Below are 16,988 nucleotides of genomic sequence, written 5' to 3'. Positions count from 1 at the left end.
AGAGACGGATGCGCAGATCGAGCGGGATCTTCCTCCGGGACGAGGGAGGAGTGGGAAATGGAAGAGGAGATGAGGAGAAGAGCAGGGAAAGCGTCTCCGCTAGCTCACGACGCCAATTACCTCCGAGCAACAGATAACCTGCGGCAGGAGCTCCGCCTCCACACGCGACACACTGCCATTGACGACGGGAGGCTCCTCCTCCACGGCTCTGAGAGGGGGCGGGGCTTCGGCTGCAGGGGCGTGTCCATTGGGAGCGTCGTCCTTGTCTGTACACTCTTCTTCTTCAGGCTGTGCGGTTGCTTGCTCTTCCTCTGCACTAGGGGCGGAGTCAGCTGGTTCTGCTTCTGTGATTGGCTGCGACTCTACCACAGAGGGCGGAGCTTGTTGTATAAGCCCCACCTCCTGTTCTTCCTCGGGCTCTTCCTCGATCTGCTGAACGGAGATGCTCGCACTGGGTGTCTGAGCGTGATACTCCGCCTCTTCTTCGCTCTCACTGTCCGAGGATAAACTCCTCTCCTCCTTGACCTCCGTCTCCACGGTAACCGGGGTCTCGGGGGCGGGGCTTTTGGGCTTGGCTTTGATGACCTCCTCGATGACGACGGTCTCTTCCACGACCTCTACGACCTCTGGCTGGCCGTTCACTTCAGGTTTGACCTCTGTGCTCTACACCAGACAACGACACAGACACACACGAGGGATGGAGAGAAAAGCAAAAAACATAAACGATGACCACAGAAAAAAAAACTGAAGGAAACAAACTTAGTCAAAGTCAGTGCCATTTCAGTGCAAGGAAGAGAGATGTACAGTCTGTTCAGCGGGAGAAACACGTGTGCTTGAGAATCAGCAAAACCATGAATAATAATAAAATCTTAATCCTGATTTTCCTAGAGAAGAGATAAATCAACAGTTTTTAACGTCACAGTTAAACTTGTATAGTGTTGAATGGGAGACGACAGCAAATCTAATTTCCAAATATAAGATTCCATTATAGTGAATCTACGACTGTACAACAGAAGAAGAACAAACTGGAGATTGATTACGTCGGTCAGACGAGAGAGAGATGTCATCAGTCCCTCAGGATCTGTGTTCCTCACAGCGGCCGTAACTAGCTCACTGTCATATTAAGCAGAGGCAATAAAACACAAAGTATAGTGTGTTTTTTCATTTCTCGAATTAAACTGCTAGATTTATGAAGTTAATAACTCATGTCTTCAGTCTGTGAAAGGGTCGACCGTCAGGATTTATTCTCTGGAAACACACCTAACTTATTGTCTCAGTTAAATCTGTCTTGCTGTAAAGTTGTTCTGGAAAACCAAGAGTTATGACTCCCACTGAACACACTGTACATCGTCTATCGCTCACAGCGAATCAAACACGGCATCTGCTCCAACTAAGGTCCATAAACACTGCAACACACACATATATAATCAAACGAGCAACATAAGGAGAAGAGAGACAGTCGTAAGCTGAAGATGAAGAAAGCATGGCTGGACAGACAGATGATGATGATCTCTGAGTCATGATGTCTGCAACGGAAAAGGGATGAGGTGTGTGTGTGTGTGTGCAGTGTTAGGTGTGTGTTTGCTCAGGTGATGTTAGGTGGCTGAGCGAGGACCTTGCTGGCGTCTCCGCTGTCGGTCTCGGGATGAGGAGGGCTTTTCTGAGGAACCTGGAGGCAACCATAGGACACAGTCACTCAAACACACACACACACACACACACACACTCTCTGAGGAACTGCTGACACCTGCCACTCACGGCGATCTGATCGCAAGCGGTCTCCGGGTCGACAGTCTCAACCCCACACGTGTGACGGGACCGCCGGAGACAGCAGGTGTTACAGGGTCTGAGCAGGAACGGGTTCGGGGAGGTGGAGGACGACAGTTAGAAGACCATGCACACACACACACACACACACACATGACGGCAGAGGTGAAAATGACTGGCCAATGAGAGGAAGTTGATGCGCAGTCTGGCAGTGAGATGACCTCCGTACACGAGCTCAGTGTGCGATTCTCATCTTATTACACGGCTCTGTGGAATACTGGACTCTGATTGGTCAATCGCACCATCCATAAAAACTGATAACACAGGCTCATCCGGGTCACTGTAACTGAAGTCGGCGCTATACGCTCGATAATGCAGTGTGCCTTTAACATTAATGGCAGACAGCTGCAGGTTTATTAGGCTGATGTCTGACGCACATGACACAGATCTGACGCGCATCACATTTATCAAAACTCTTTACGCCACTTAAGACGTCATTTAACTCATTTAAGACTGTGCTTGCAAAGGTACTCGACAAAACGGACATTTGGCATAATTTTGTGTGTTTTTATCCATGCAAGCATTGCCCGAAGCAACTTTCTGTGTGCATAAGTGTGTGTGTGTCTGTGTAAATAATGAAAAATATTTGCATGAATAAAAGCATGATCATATAAATGTAATGCTAGCCAAAGGATTACGGAATAAACGGATACTCCATTAATTGTGATAAATACTTTTAATGCATTAAAGTGCAAAAAATGTATCTTATGCGTTAACGCTTTAATTTTGACAGCATATATATATATATATGGTATTGAAATTGGTATCACGAATTGTGAAATTTCTATCTGCTATAGATAAAGTAAAATACATTTTTAAATCCCAAGAAATCAATCTTTTAGCTTATGCCGTTTTTTGAGTTGATGAGTAAACAAAACTTCACTAAACGTCATTTGTGGCGCGAGGACTGGATAGATCTGCCAGATCTGAGCATGAACTGGGTTTGTTTAAAGAGAAGGCCGAGAACACACAGCAGAAGCAGAAGCAGACGGAGAGAAGCGGGATCTGAGACTCTACTGGCCTCTGCTGGAGCTGCAGTGGAACTGCAGGAGGCCGTCAGCCCCGAGAAGCACGCCTTGCTCAGAAAGAGAGACGTGAGCTCCTCTTCCAAACTCTACAGGCGTCATGAAAACACACCGAAGGGACAGGAGTGAAACGAGAGGGTGCGAGGACAAGAACAGACACAGAAACAGAAGAAACAAGAGAGAGAGAGAAACACAAAAGCACTTGAGTGTGACTAGAAGAGCTACTAACATGCACACACACACACACACACTACAGAAATGGCAGTAAAAGCATTTAAAAATGAACACAGAGAGCAAATGCAGAGAGGAGCGCTTCGAAACCAGAGATTTAGAGAATCAAGAATGTCAAACGGGTGCAAATAAAATGCAAAAATCACTCATAAAACACGCATGTCAAAAAGTCTTTGGCAGGAGCTCATCATTTGCATTGATAAAAGCATGATTTAAAAACGTACAAATAAACAGAAGGAGCTGAAAGAGACACAACGTGATTGAAAACTGCAACTGAGGTCAGCAAACCTAAACAATGAGAGAAGCATTCTGCTGGAAAACACAAGAGCTCGTCGCAGTGAGGAGAACAACACAATATACATGAGCAGTGATGAAGAAACCAAAGGACAGAGAGAGCCACGAACGACAGAACTCAAAGAGCCGATCAGACCGAGAGCTGCCCTGCCATTGGCCAGTGTAGAGGACAGGAGGAGTGTGTGCGGGAGACAGCTGGGATTAGGAGGAGGCTTTAGAAATCTACTTAGACTCCAGAAGACAATAGCACACTGTGACGTCAGGAGTGACAGGTGTCAGCACGACGTCTCGACATCAGGAGACCCTAATCATCTCCAGCTCTGCTCACACACACACGCTTTACAGGACAGGCCGGATCCGGTTAGGCTTTCGTCTCGATTCGGGAATGATTTTTGCAAATTCAGAATGATTTGATTCGACCTGATTCTGTATTTTGCATTCATAGGATTATGTAAACGCTTCTAGTGTGTCTCAGGTCACAACAGAAAACTTGAAAGCGAGCACATTAAGGCGAGACACTACAGGTGAATAGGGTAACATTTTAAAATAATAGATATCACCATGAAACTTCATCAGTTGATTACTTACACAAGTATATAAAAAAAATGTATTACAAGTTTTATAAATTTGTATGTTTAATTATGCAAATTTGGCATTATCTCATTAAATATGCACGATTTTGCATATATTTTCGGTAGATAGATCTGAACATATGATAAAGCCAGGTGCAAAATTCTTTTTTCATTTTGTTTACACACAAGATGGAAAGAAAAATTCAGAGGGATTTCAGGATATATGCTTTCATTACCTAGGAAATCAAAATATACTGGCCATAGACTTAAAATCGATTTTCGACATTTTTTTTAAATTAAAATGTCACATAAATCAGGCCAGGAATGATTTATTAACAAATCCCTCTGAAAATATCTTCAGGATACTGCTAAGTGTATAACTGGAGAGTTTGGTGTACACAGGCTGAGATGTTTGTACTGGAGAATGACAAAAAACTCATTTTGAGAAAACACATTTAAAGAGTTAAATAGCTCTAAATGAGGTTTCGTCGTTAGCTTTAAATCCCCCTTTGGACATTCACGATTGGTTACTGATAGAAAGGAAATGCCCATATTTGGGATAGCGTTGCGCAGGAGACTCCGAGCTTTACGACCCCGGTCATGACAGACTTCAGTAAACAGACGGACCCGGCATGTCGTGCTGGAATGCTGACTTCTTAGTAAATTCGGGAGAAACTTACTGCCGCAAGTAAACAAAATGTAATAAAATAAACATCTTAATGTATTTTTTCAACGCTTTCTTTATAGCAGCTTGAAAGAACACATATTGAAGGAGTAAACCAGCCCAAAATCTCTAAACTGACCACTGCATGAAAATCAATGTTTTTGCCTGCCGTGTCTCGCCTTAAATGCATGTAAATGCAGGATACTTGTTATATAACAAAGTGCAATGTGCTGATAAAATATCTCGGAGCTGATCACACCTAGGAAAGCATTATATCTTCCAGTTTTTTTTAATTCTTAAAGGCCGAAACAAACGATTCACCAAAAATCCATGTTTCAAAATCAACACATTGGTAGGATTTGTAATCGATGCATCTATGAAGTGATGTAATGGTTACACAACTAATTTACGGAGATAAAAATGAGCACTTATTGTGAATATGTTCCCAACTGTCCCACCGTACAACAGCAACCCAGCGGAGGAGGAGAGCAGGAGGTGAAGGACAGCGAGGGCATGCCGGCGTCTGAACCCCGAGCAGAAGCACACGTACCCCTTGAGCCTGCAAGCGCAGGGTGGTGGCAGGGCTGCCCGTCAGCCGCTTGTCCCACTGACTGGGCCTGGGCTCGGGCGTAGCCTCCATAAAACTGCGCTTTAGCTCGCTAATGCTAGCCTGATGCTTCAATACATCCTCCTGGGTCTTATCCAAGTCCTGAAGGGCCCACCACAGCAGGGAGAGGCAGGCAGAGGGAGGACAAAGGGACAACCAACAAGAACCAGCACATTAGTCATGGAGAGACCTGAACCCCGTTAATAGTCCAGCCTCACTGCTGTCGAGCCCTGAGCTCCGGCCAGACACCCGACGGGTGCGGCTCCAGAACGGGAGTCTGCAAGTGGACTTCAGTGCACTCATGATGGCACATCTGGAACATCTTTAATAACTAACCACTAGGACAATCACATTGGAAGTTATTGATATGGAATGTTTAATTTGGAAAATGAGGTTGTGGGGGACAGAAGTACAGACTGTGAAGGCTGTGATGATCTTCAAGTGAAATCAAAAAAGGAACAGGTGTGAATGAAACTTGGCTAATTCAAAATCATGTCACACCCGTTATTTTTTTGGCAAACTATTTCAAACCACCGAAACAAACTCAAAACGAACTTCATCTTGGACAGATTTCATTTAAAATTACATCACCCCCATTCATTCTTGAGTTTGAATGGCTGTGGCATAATTTCTATTGAAATCTGGCTAAAATGAAGATCATTTCGTGGTTTGAAACAGATTGCCAGTGAAGACTTAACCAGGCCTCACATGTTGGACATTGAATAGCCCATTGCTCTGACTGTACATCTATACCACACCAACTCATCTCCATTCACATCCAAATGAATACGCTGTCTAGTAGCAGCAGAAGTCCTGAATAATATCAATCAGTCTTCCACATTTGAAGGACCACATTTGATGGATTAAATGGTCATATAATGAGGGTCAGGTGAGAGGTCAGAGGTCAGCGACTGTGGGGAGCAGTGAGGCAGGACTTGTTCAAATACTGAGGACTGGAGCGGTGCAGTGATTCACTGCCTCAATGCCAAAGACACACAACCAGATGTCCACTGTGAGCAGGCGAGCACACCTGGAGAAAGCCACTTCAATTAAAGTGCGCCATAATGAGAAAACACTCTTATTCCAGTTTCATTTGTAGAGAAAATGATGATGATTATGAGTCAATTTAGACTGAAACGGGGCACGGTTCGCATTAAAAATGGGTAATGTGCCCAAACTTTAGCCATTTTTCAAAATAATTTATCTACTACTACACAATGATTTCAGCTTTAAACTTTTAGGCCACAAATTTCCTTGTAACCAAATCAGCCTGTGTTGAGTGATTTGGCAAGTGATCATGGGTCGGGTGTCTTTAGCACTGACAGGGTCACCCCAGGATGAGTAACTTCATTTAGTTATAAAGTCAAATGTAAACAATCACCACAACCAAAGCAGAAAGCAACCTGTCTGGTTAGGGAAATACTATTAGTGTTGTTATGAAAACCATTCCCAGAAGACATTTACACAAATGTTACAATCACCACGCATCCCGTACATTCAGTTCACCCACAGACATGCACCCGGTGTAACATGCAGCCTATGCATGGGTGTACACACACACACACACACACACACACACACACACACTAATGCATGCACACAAAGCCTGAGAGAGGAAGAGTGAGAGGCAGCCCAGGACAGTAGCCAGAGAGGGGACACAGGTCCACCATCCATTATGCTTTTGCTCTTTCTTTTGTTTTCTTTTTTTAAAAAAAAAATGTTTTGATCACATACGAACCTCCAACATTAAATTGCTATGTCTGACATATATATTTTCCCCCTGCACTCTCAACTTGCTCTGTGGATTAAAAATGAGAACACATTTCAACAAAACGGAAAAAGACAGATGGTAATGAACTGGAGTCTTAAATCTGGATGAACATCAGAAAATGTTCTGTAATGGAAAATGATTACAGTACATGTACGGAAGGCTCCAAAAGGCTGAGAGCACACGTGACAATACTCCTTTTTATCACTGAATACCATTTTCATTCCAAATTATATTATCAGCATATCAATTTGAGTGAAATGTTGAATTGAAAACAGCATCTAGGTTTAAACTGGATCTTGAGTCTCAGATTCTCAATGTGCTCTCAGACTTTCTTGATCCAGTTTGGTTCATGTACGACACTTCAGATTTCCTGCATGATGATTTGTATCAGGGTTATTTGAAGTAACCAACCAACAGGAAAATCAGCATTTGATTATGATTACAAGTCATCAAACAAGCACTGCTTAGCCAATCAATCAGCAAATCTATGGCCTTTTGATCGCTCAAGAGATCTCACGTGATTTGTGCCTCATTTGCAATCGAAATAAACACAAATGTCACATTACAGAAAAAGCACAAAAGCAAATGAAAACCACCAACCATCAGCACAGCAAAGAAAGCAAAGACTTCACATCAAACAACCATGATGCAAGAACCCCATCACTTTCATTTGGACATAAAAAAAAATACATTGAATTACAACAATCTGCATCTCAAAAGTGAAAGACCTTTCTCTCAGGAGTGCCAGCGCCACCTTTATCCGTCTGTGTATGCCATCAGAGATAAAAGATGAAGATTAGTTCAAAACATGTCCTACAATACCTTTGGATTGTGCGCTAATTATATGAATATGATTACAGATGCATGCTGGGAAGGTTAGCAGACCTCAATGGCCGATTCATAGGTGACGGATGTGGCCACGTCCGTGTCTGGCTTCTCCACGACCTCCACCTGTGGACTCTAATTGGTGGAATAATGGACAAAATTGTCGGAAAGGTGAAATGGATGATGGGAAGGCCTGAATCCCCAATCAAAGCGCACACAGGGGGTGTGACGTCATTAGAAGCGATGTAGTGCCTATTCTGCTTTTCCGACTTTTTATTAACCTTATAAAACACCTGAAGGACTATGATGAATTCTCAGCTAAGAAGTTGATCCAAAAGCGCATAAATCTGAAGTTAAGTATAAGATTCGAGCTGGTCGAGTGATTTGGTTTCAGGTCTAATAAACGAGGGGAGTTTTGAGACAGGACTATAAATAGGTTCCCACTGGAATGTGGCTACAAGCTGCGAGCAGGAACATATTCCGCATTTTACACTAAAAATCTGGCACTGGAAGGTGGAGCGGGACAGAGAGAAGGGGAAGGAGGAGGAGGCGGCGGCAACAATGCACACGGTAGCGTTTTATGATGTGCCTCAAGTGCCGATTTGTCAAGTTTTGGTAGTAAAATCAATGGCTTTAGGGAATTCTGGGAGGTCATAAGTCGTCAGGATTTGATTCTTTAGGTTGGGAACCACATTCGAGTCCGTTTGGGTCTGGTTTATATGGACTCCAGTACAGCGGGACAGAGAGCAGAGCTACAGGACGGGGGGAAACAGCAACAAAATGCACACGGTAGCATTTCAGGAGGAGGGCAGACATGAGAAAGGAACGGGGGAGGTTAGGGGTCGGTTTAGGCGGCGGGGTCACACTGCATCTCCTCTGACGAGGTGGTCTCGGCCATGGCCTCCGCCGGCCTGAAGTGAGCCAGCGCTTTGGGCTCCAGGTAGCAGAGGGACATGGCCAGAGGCAGCGCCAGCAGCAGAGACAGCACCAGCGACTGGCAGGCGGAGAGGAAGACGGCAAAGATGAGGAGGAAGGAGGGCAGGAGGGCAGGGGACGAGAGGGCCAGGTCCTCGGGAAGACCCTCACAGAGCCGGAGCAGGGACAAACCCAGCCGGGGCGGGGGGTCCTCGGACCCCGACACACACTCCACGGGCGAGGATGACAGGGCTTTGGATGAAGCGTCTCCGTCTAAAGAGGAGCCTTCGGGCACCCAGGTCAAAGGGTCAGGGTCGGGCTCGAGGTGAAGGTCGGGCTCGTCCTCGGAGATGTCGGACAGGACGTCCAGCTCGGAGATGGTGTCGAGTGTGGGTGGGAGTGAGGAGAGGGTGGAGGAGGACGGGGAGAATGGGAACATGAAGAGAGACTGCATGGGTGCACGGACATGAAACGGGAATGTGCGTGGTGAGAAAAGAGAGCAAGAACACATGGTGGAATGCGCAGGGAAAGAGAAAGGGAGAGAGAAACACAACATTAGTCAGTGAGCCGAGTCGAGGTCAGGTCAGCAGTGACTGGGTGTGAGGGACGACACATTAGGAGAGACTTGGGGGTGTGTGTGTGTGTGTGTGTGAGGGTGGGCAAGCATTAGACAACATCACAGCTAAAGCTGGCAGTGTTGGGGCAGAAGCTCAGGGGAGGAGAGGAGGGCGTTTCACACCAGGCTGAGGAGTTCGCTTCATTTCACTATTCGGTACGGCCTATTGGTTTAAAAGCGATCCGGGCTAACGTGTGAAAGTTATTGGCTATTTATAGTGTATTGTTTTAGTTTAACAGTTAAAATTCAGAATATTATTGATTTAACTGCACTGCCACCATCAGATAACAAAATGTGAGCTGGACTGAGCTGGATAATGACACCAACTTTGCAACATTTGCACTGTTTTTTAACCGAATTGAATCAACACTGAACTGACTTCTGTAGAGCTGCTTTACAATTATGAACTTGTTTCATATTTTAATGCACTTTGCACTGGTATTAAACTGAATCAACATTGAACTGACTTGATCTGAATATAATAATATAAATAACATTGATGAATTTTAAAACATTAATACTTAATGTAATAAAGTAATGCATAATGATATTGTTTCTGTTAATTAATGTGAAGCTAGTTTGAATGAATCTGTATTGTATAAAGCGGTATATAAATTGTCTCCAAACAACGGCCATTATTGAGCATTTGATGCATATTTAAGTCGACAAGTGCCGATCTGTGTCAAGTTTTGGTAGTAAAATCAATGGCTTTAGGGAATTCTGGGAGGTTATAAGTCGTCAGGATTCAATTCTTTAGGTTGAGAACCACATTCGAGTCCATTTGGGTCTGGTTCATACGGACTCCAGTACAGTCCAGTCGGTATAGAAGTAATCTGGCTTCATTTGAAAAGGCAGAATCTGATCATGTGATTTTCTAAGGTAAGTAGAACAAGCTCATTCTTTGCATCTTGTGCTATACATCCGTGTCAGACTGACGCTTTCGTAGTGCTTTTGTTTGGTAGTCAAGTTTTGGTAGTGAAACCCAATAAGTCACTACCTTGCTACATTGGTAAACTGCTGCCGCTAACGCTCACAGCGGGATCACGTGGACGGCGTGATCAAGAGGTGAGGGGAGAGAGTGAACTCTGGTTCAGGCCGAGTGTGAAAACACCCTGAGAAACACACAGAGGCGTCTGTCGGGACTCGATCAGGGGTGGTCCTACATCATTATAATGAACAGGCCGGTGACGGGACGGGGGGTGGAATGTCTTTCGCCATGGAAACAGGCAATATCTGGCTGGATAACTCGGTTATTGTCACAAAGACGGTTTGTGGGCCGTTAGACAGACAGGATGAAGTTCTCAAAGCACTTCCATCCTCCATTGGTGCTCGTGTAGGGTGTCTGTGAAAGACTCCCTTCATGTAGAGCTGTAGGTTACGGCAGGAATGCCACGCTCCTTCAGGGCTCGCGGACCGCATGAATACAGGCCTTTGACGGACAGGGAAATGTCACGTCTGGGAGACGGACAGTCGGGTCAGCCGGGGATAGAGGTCCCTCCGGGTACTGGACTCAGCAGTGTGAGCCGTGTGTGTGTGTGTGCGTTTCCAAACACTAGTGGATCCGAATGCATTAACATTTAACTAGCATGATTCAAGGGTTAGCTTGAGTTATCACAACCAATCAAATCAAACCAGAACAAATATTCTCATTTCAAATATATGAAATCAATGGGAAAGGGGGACACAAAAAAAAAAAGAAGTGTTTTCATAAAACACTCGTTGTTGAAGTACGAGTGTAAAACATCTGAGATGGGGTAATCAGCAGTTGTGATTGAGGGCACCTCCTGTAAGTCTGAGGCCTGTGATGAAGAGCATAAGGAGGTGTTTCTCACCTTCGAGTCGGAGTTGAGCTCCAGGGCCGGTCCGTTCTCCCCAGCGCCGGCGGTCAGAGCAGAGTCCACAGCGTGACTGTAATCGCTCACGTTCACCATAGGAGCTGCCGACACACACACACACACACACACACACACACACACACACACACACTGTTGGCCCAGCAGTTCATATCTTTACCCACCTTACACACATATGTTCATATTTTTAAACAGTGGTGTCTGAGACCACACGGGAAATCTGAGACTTATTTTTTAAACCTGGAAATTAAAGTTTGTAGGATTTTTGAGGAGGGGGAAAAAAAAAAGAGAGAAAAAAAGATTTATAATGAGACTGTGCACTATTTCCAAGTGACTAATCAAATGTCTCAAATTGATGTTAAATTTAGAATTTAGAATTTTCAACTTTTCCCTCAAATTGGTGTGCTGATAATAAACTTGGGTCACACTTGATATTAAGCGTCTTTAACTAAGGCACCTAGGTTAAAAAAGAATTGTCAGGTAGAATATACTTATTGTGTTGATGTTGTATTGTAAAACCCTTTGTAATGCTGCTATTGAGGCGGATGCGGGTAAGATGGGCCAGGTTCGGTGGGATGGGTAGGTTTAAGGAGTAAAGGAAGGGTCAACAGTGTAATTATAGTACAATTCAAAAACATGTACACAATAACTGCACTGTATAAATGATTCATTTAAATGTTAGTACACGGTAAAGACACTTAATATAAAGGGAGACTGAATTTTGTATTCAAATAAAAAGAAACGCTTGGTGGTCTCAGACTTTTGGACTCCACTGTATGCCTAAATGTTTATATCTTTCATTAAACATCAGGTATATTTGAATTCATATACATATTTCATATTCATATTTATTAAAAGCAAATTCATGAACACTTCAGCTAGAACAGGATGGCATGTGTTGTATATGTATGCTCACACTTATTCTGCAGTAAGCAGTGATTGAGCATGGAGTGCATGCAGAAGTGCAACCAGACGGCGTTCTGCATTTGCCATAATATGTAGTGTACTAACGAGAGCACACTATGATGTGTACAGTGTACTAACGAGAGCACACTATGATGTGTACAGTGTACTAACGAGAGCACACTATGATGTGTACAGTGTACTAACGAGAGCACACTATGATGTGTACAGTGTACTAACGAGAGCACACTATGATGTGTACAGTGTACTAACGAGAGCACACTATGATGTGTACAGTGTACTAACGAGAGCACACTACGATGTGTACAGTGTACTAACGAGAGCACACTACGATGACTGAGGGCGTTTCACAGCTGCCTCGTCTGAAGCGCTGGTGTCTGAACCTGCTGCACTTTCTCCCTTAGTTCGGCTGGTTTAGGAATATATGAACACTGCAATCGCACCAGAACAATCGCTGTGGGATCGCCTGAACGAGGTGGTCTCGGCCCGATTGAAAACCAACCCTGGGCCGGTGAGAAAGCAATCTGACCCGAAGGACCAAAAACAAAAAACAAAAAAAACAACGGGAAATGTGTTATATAAAAGCAGCAGTGTGTGATTCTGAGAGTCCAGAGAGCTCCTCTTTATCTTAAAGATTTTCTTGTTGTGCTTGTATAATTTGGTTGGGCTGAATTTCGTGGTTGAGTGTGTGTCGGTGTCCTGATGCTCTCGTCAGTCATGCTAGTTTGTGTTTGCAGCTTCAGGACCATCTGAATCAGGGCGCTTTTTCCAATGTTCGTTTCATGGCTTTGAAGAGCTTTAAAATGATAAGAGTTGGGGTCACTCATCTTTAGATGCTTCTACCCCAGTTCCATATATTACAAAAAAAGCATGATAGTACGCAGATAGCACTGATTACATAGTATGCTAGCATTTCCTTTCGAACGCAACCTCAGCTGGGACTCTAAAACCCCTGATAGTCCAGTCATTTTAAGACAAAATGGGGCTCAACCTTGAACACACTGCAACAGAAGCAAACTCAACTGATTTTGTATCCTCAATATGTCCTGAGTAAGGGAAAAAAGCCCTGAAGAATCCCATTAGGGGAAAGTTTAGAAAAAGACCGAAACCGAAAAAAGATTAATACATAGAGGCAGGAAGAAGTACTTTAGAAACCAGCCTTTATTAATTATTTTTAAGAGATGGGGTTTGGGTCTGGGTCAGTGGGACTGTTTCTGGGGGACGAGTCTGAGGGAAGAACAGGAGACAATGGTAAGGAGAATGCAGAAGACAAAAGGCAGGTAAAATAAAAAGTGGATCCCCAGAAACAGTCCCATAGACCCAGACCCCAAACCCCATCTCTGCAATAATAATGAATAAAGGCTGGTTTAAAGTGCTTCTTCCTGGCTCTATGTATTAATGTTCATGGGTAGCCTAAATGGGTTCCATTCAGACCTTAACATTAAGTATTTTACTGTTATATATCAACAAGATTCAACAAGACATGTTCACCTGGCTATACCCAATGTTTAGATCTTTTGTGGTATTTATGCAAATTAGCACATACGTAATTAGATTATGCACCGTTTGTCCATGTTAACAAACCATTTCAAAAAACTTGTAATACATGTTTTGTTTGTCTTGATGTAAGTAATCAACTCAGTAATTTTCATGGTGATATCTAAAGGTTAACATTTTTACCCTATTCACGTAAGAAGAATGAATAGGCGTATGAATAGGATATATTTGGGTCTTTTTCTAAACTTTCCCGATTCTTCGGGACTTTTTTCCCTTTCTCAGGACATATTGAGGATACAAAATCAGTTGAGTTTGCTTCTGTTGCAATTTGTTCAACCTTTTTTCACTATGAGGCCAAATGTCATTTATATCCAAAGACGGCAATCCACGCAACTCCTACAAAGCAAACCGGATTCGGACCTGGTTTCTGCATGTTGCAGAGAGCCAGAGGAGCACCTCACACTTCTGAAAATAGAGTATTTCTCAGTGGCGCTGCTCTCCGTCAGGAAGAGGTGAATGATGAATGCGACGGCATAGAGGAGCATCAGCATCGGCATGACCTGGATTGAGCTGTGGGAAAGTAGGCTAATGTGGCCAGTGCTGCTGGGACGTCCATGTCATCATGAGTCTCTGTGACGGCAGCAGATCTGGGGCACCGGCAGCGCCTCACGCGTCCACCAGGGGGCGATCGCTGCGTTATTAAAACTAAACTGCCCGTGACAGAGAGGCAGGATTCCCAGCAGAGAGAGGAAAAATGGGGTCATGTTAAAGGAGAGGATCTGGGAAAGCAGATTCTCTGAAGAGTCGATGCATGCGTGCACGTCCTGCACAGGGGTGATGCGTTCTGTGTGTTATAATGGATTATTGAGTGTCAGTCGTATGAGAGATGCATAATTCAGCTCGTCTGAGAGCGCCGCTGCCGGAGGGCGTTTACACACTGGCCTCTGAACAAGTGAACGCTGGAGCAGACGCACCCCGTCACTACTCATCCTCAGAGTTAGAGAACACCTCTGATGTCGTGTTCTCCCATCATGCCACAGAAAAGCAGCTTCAGTGTTCAAAGCTTTGAGAGAAACTGATGACAGAACTTGTTTTGCATGAAGAAGACGCATGTGCTGGGCAACGATTAATCACATCCAAAATAAAAGTTTGTGTTTACATAATATATGTGTGTGTACCGTGTATAAATATTTTGTATATATAAATACACACACATGCATGTATATATTTAAGAAAAATATGTAATTTAATATTAAATATTTATATTGTAACAAGCTTGTTTCTTTTGTCTGTCTACTATTTGTATTATTTTGTGAAGCGACCTTGGGTTCTTGAAAGGCGCTATAAAAAATAAACATTATTATTATTATTATTATATTTCTATATAATATAAATGATGTATAAATATATACAGCACACACACATATATTATGTAAACACAAACTTTTATTTTTGACGCGATTAATCATTGCCCAGCTCAAAAAAAAAAAAAAAAAAGTAAATTTTAACAGTCCAGAAGGTCTGAAGTGTGAAGCTCATATTTTATTAAATACATTAAAAATATGATGATGATGTCGTGAGCTTCATCAGCCTGACGCTGATGGTTTCTGTGCAGGATCAGAGCTCTCTGCCTATAAAACACTCATTTCCTCCCGCACACACACACACACACACACACACACACACAGAGCTCATCTCTCCTGCTCGCTCCACAGACAGGAAACAGATGTTCCTCATTTCCTGTGTCTGCGCAGAGAGCCGGGACAATGTGGCTTCATCCATCCACAACAATGCAACACAAGATCTCCGCTCGGTGGAAAACACATAAACGACAGCGACGGACAAACCGCAGAAAAACAAATCTGGGTTCATTGATGAAATCATGATAAACGAGAGATGAACAAACGAGCGTAATAAAGCCCGGTTCACACGTGCAGTGATTTACTCCAGCGAACACGTCTGGTTTTGAGGATGTTTAGATTGGAAAACAAGTCAGAAGTCGCAGTGATGTTGATAAAACACTATAGATATTGAGTGTGTGTGCGTGAACTGCAGCGGTGCATCATGTGACCCTCACTCTCACTCGCTTCAGGGACAACAGGAGAGGCATACACCTGTGTCTGAACTCTACTGCACTGCATCACTGCTCATTTGCATAAAGGCAAACTTTGACGAGCGCTGTCACTCATGTCGCATCAGAAGCGAAAAAAAAAAAAATTTTCTTCGCTTTTCTTTTGCGAACTTGGAAAAGATTTGCTTCACGTTTGGATGGAAACCCAGCGAGTGTGAACGTCACTCAACACGAGCCATTAATACCACAGGTCTTCATTTAATAAAGCCACTGTAGACGTACAGAAATGACATTTGTAAATGATCTTCAGCCGTCACTGAGCTGGGCTCTGGCCACACGCGTTTAGCTGTGTATCTCGGTGGGGTCTTTCCACTGACTTCCAGTGTGTTTATACTGAGTTTTCTATCCTCTAAACCCTCACAGAAACCTGTCAGCATTATTACACATGATTTAACACGTTTAGTACGTTCAGTAATCCGTCTTGCTCAGGTGAAGCCCACAATGCATCCGATTTAAGTTTTTACTATCCAAGTGGGGACATTTGAGCCCCAGAATGTGTGTTAATCTTGTGTGTACACACACACACACACACAGTGCTAGAGCAGACCTCAGATGACTGGCCTCATTTACCACGGGGAGATTTCCTGCAGATAACGAGTTCATAACCTGGAAGTCCACAAGAGTTCAGTGATAAACACGCTGCTTCTCGCCCGTCACGCTTGTGTTCAGCTCCTCTGATGGAGGGCTCTGCCTCAGTGCGTCTGTAAGTGCCGACGCGATAAGACTTCCTGTGTGTGTGTGTGTGTGTGTGTGTGTGTGTGTGTGTGTGTGAGGGCAGTGACGGACACCTGAGCGCTCAACATCACATGCTCACAAGCCATTCACACACAAACACAGATCAACACCTGGCTTTGGCCAAGAGTATTTACAATAGGGATACACTGAATATCAGCAATATTACTGCAATAATTCTGCTGACAATATAAAATTAGGGAATATTGTGTATATCACGATAAAGTTTAGCTTATAAAGAGAGTAAAGCAAAGTCACTCTCCTTTATCAAACGCTGCCGTGTGTGTGTGTGTGTGTGTTTGAGCTCTGTGAAGAGTCTCCCAGGTTTCCACAACCTGTTTATGCAGCGTTGAGCCAATCACAGACATGCCAGCTGAACGCAATGACCAATCAGAAGAGCTTAAAGGGATAGTTCACCCAAAAATGAAAATTGCCCCATGATTTACTCACCCTCTGCCGGCTAGTTATTTTACTTTATAAAGTTTTAAATATGGATATTTTTCC

General features: G+C 43.8%; 1 protein-coding gene across 17 annotated transcripts in view; it reads right to left on the bottom strand.

The window, feature by feature from the left end:
* The window catches only part of epb41l2 (erythrocyte membrane protein band 4.1 like 2), a 90,718-nt gene that overhangs the window by 11,656 nt on the left and 62,074 nt on the right, over positions 1-16,988 (bottom strand). For 2 of the 17 annotated variants that reach the window (XM_084091626.1, XM_084091638.1), the window contains exons 13-20: positions 11,180-11,283; positions 7,877-7,951; positions 7,720-7,755; positions 6,959-7,018; positions 5,164-5,322; positions 2,849-2,941; positions 1,616-1,669; positions 121-663 (exon numbers count right to left, since the gene is read on the bottom strand). In XM_084091626.1, the coding sequence (XP_083947752.1) occupies positions 121-663; positions 1,616-1,669; positions 2,849-2,941; positions 5,164-5,322; positions 6,959-7,018; positions 7,720-7,755; positions 7,877-7,951; positions 11,180-11,283 (1,124 nt within the window). The remainder of the gene's footprint in view (positions 1-120; positions 664-1,615; positions 1,670-2,848; positions 2,942-5,163; positions 5,323-6,958; positions 7,019-7,719; positions 7,756-7,876; positions 7,952-11,179; positions 11,284-16,988) is intronic. The other 15 variants (XM_084091633.1, XM_084091635.1, XM_084091637.1 and 12 more) reach the window with 15 other exon arrangements.

This window comes from Abramis brama (assembly GCF_963993115.1).
Source record: "Abramis brama genome assembly, chromosome: 18".
Taxonomy (NCBI): domain Eukaryota; kingdom Metazoa; phylum Chordata; class Actinopteri; order Cypriniformes; family Leuciscidae; genus Abramis; species Abramis brama.
Note: the sequence above shows the minus strand (reverse complement) of the source record. Positions and strands in the feature narration are given on the sequence as shown.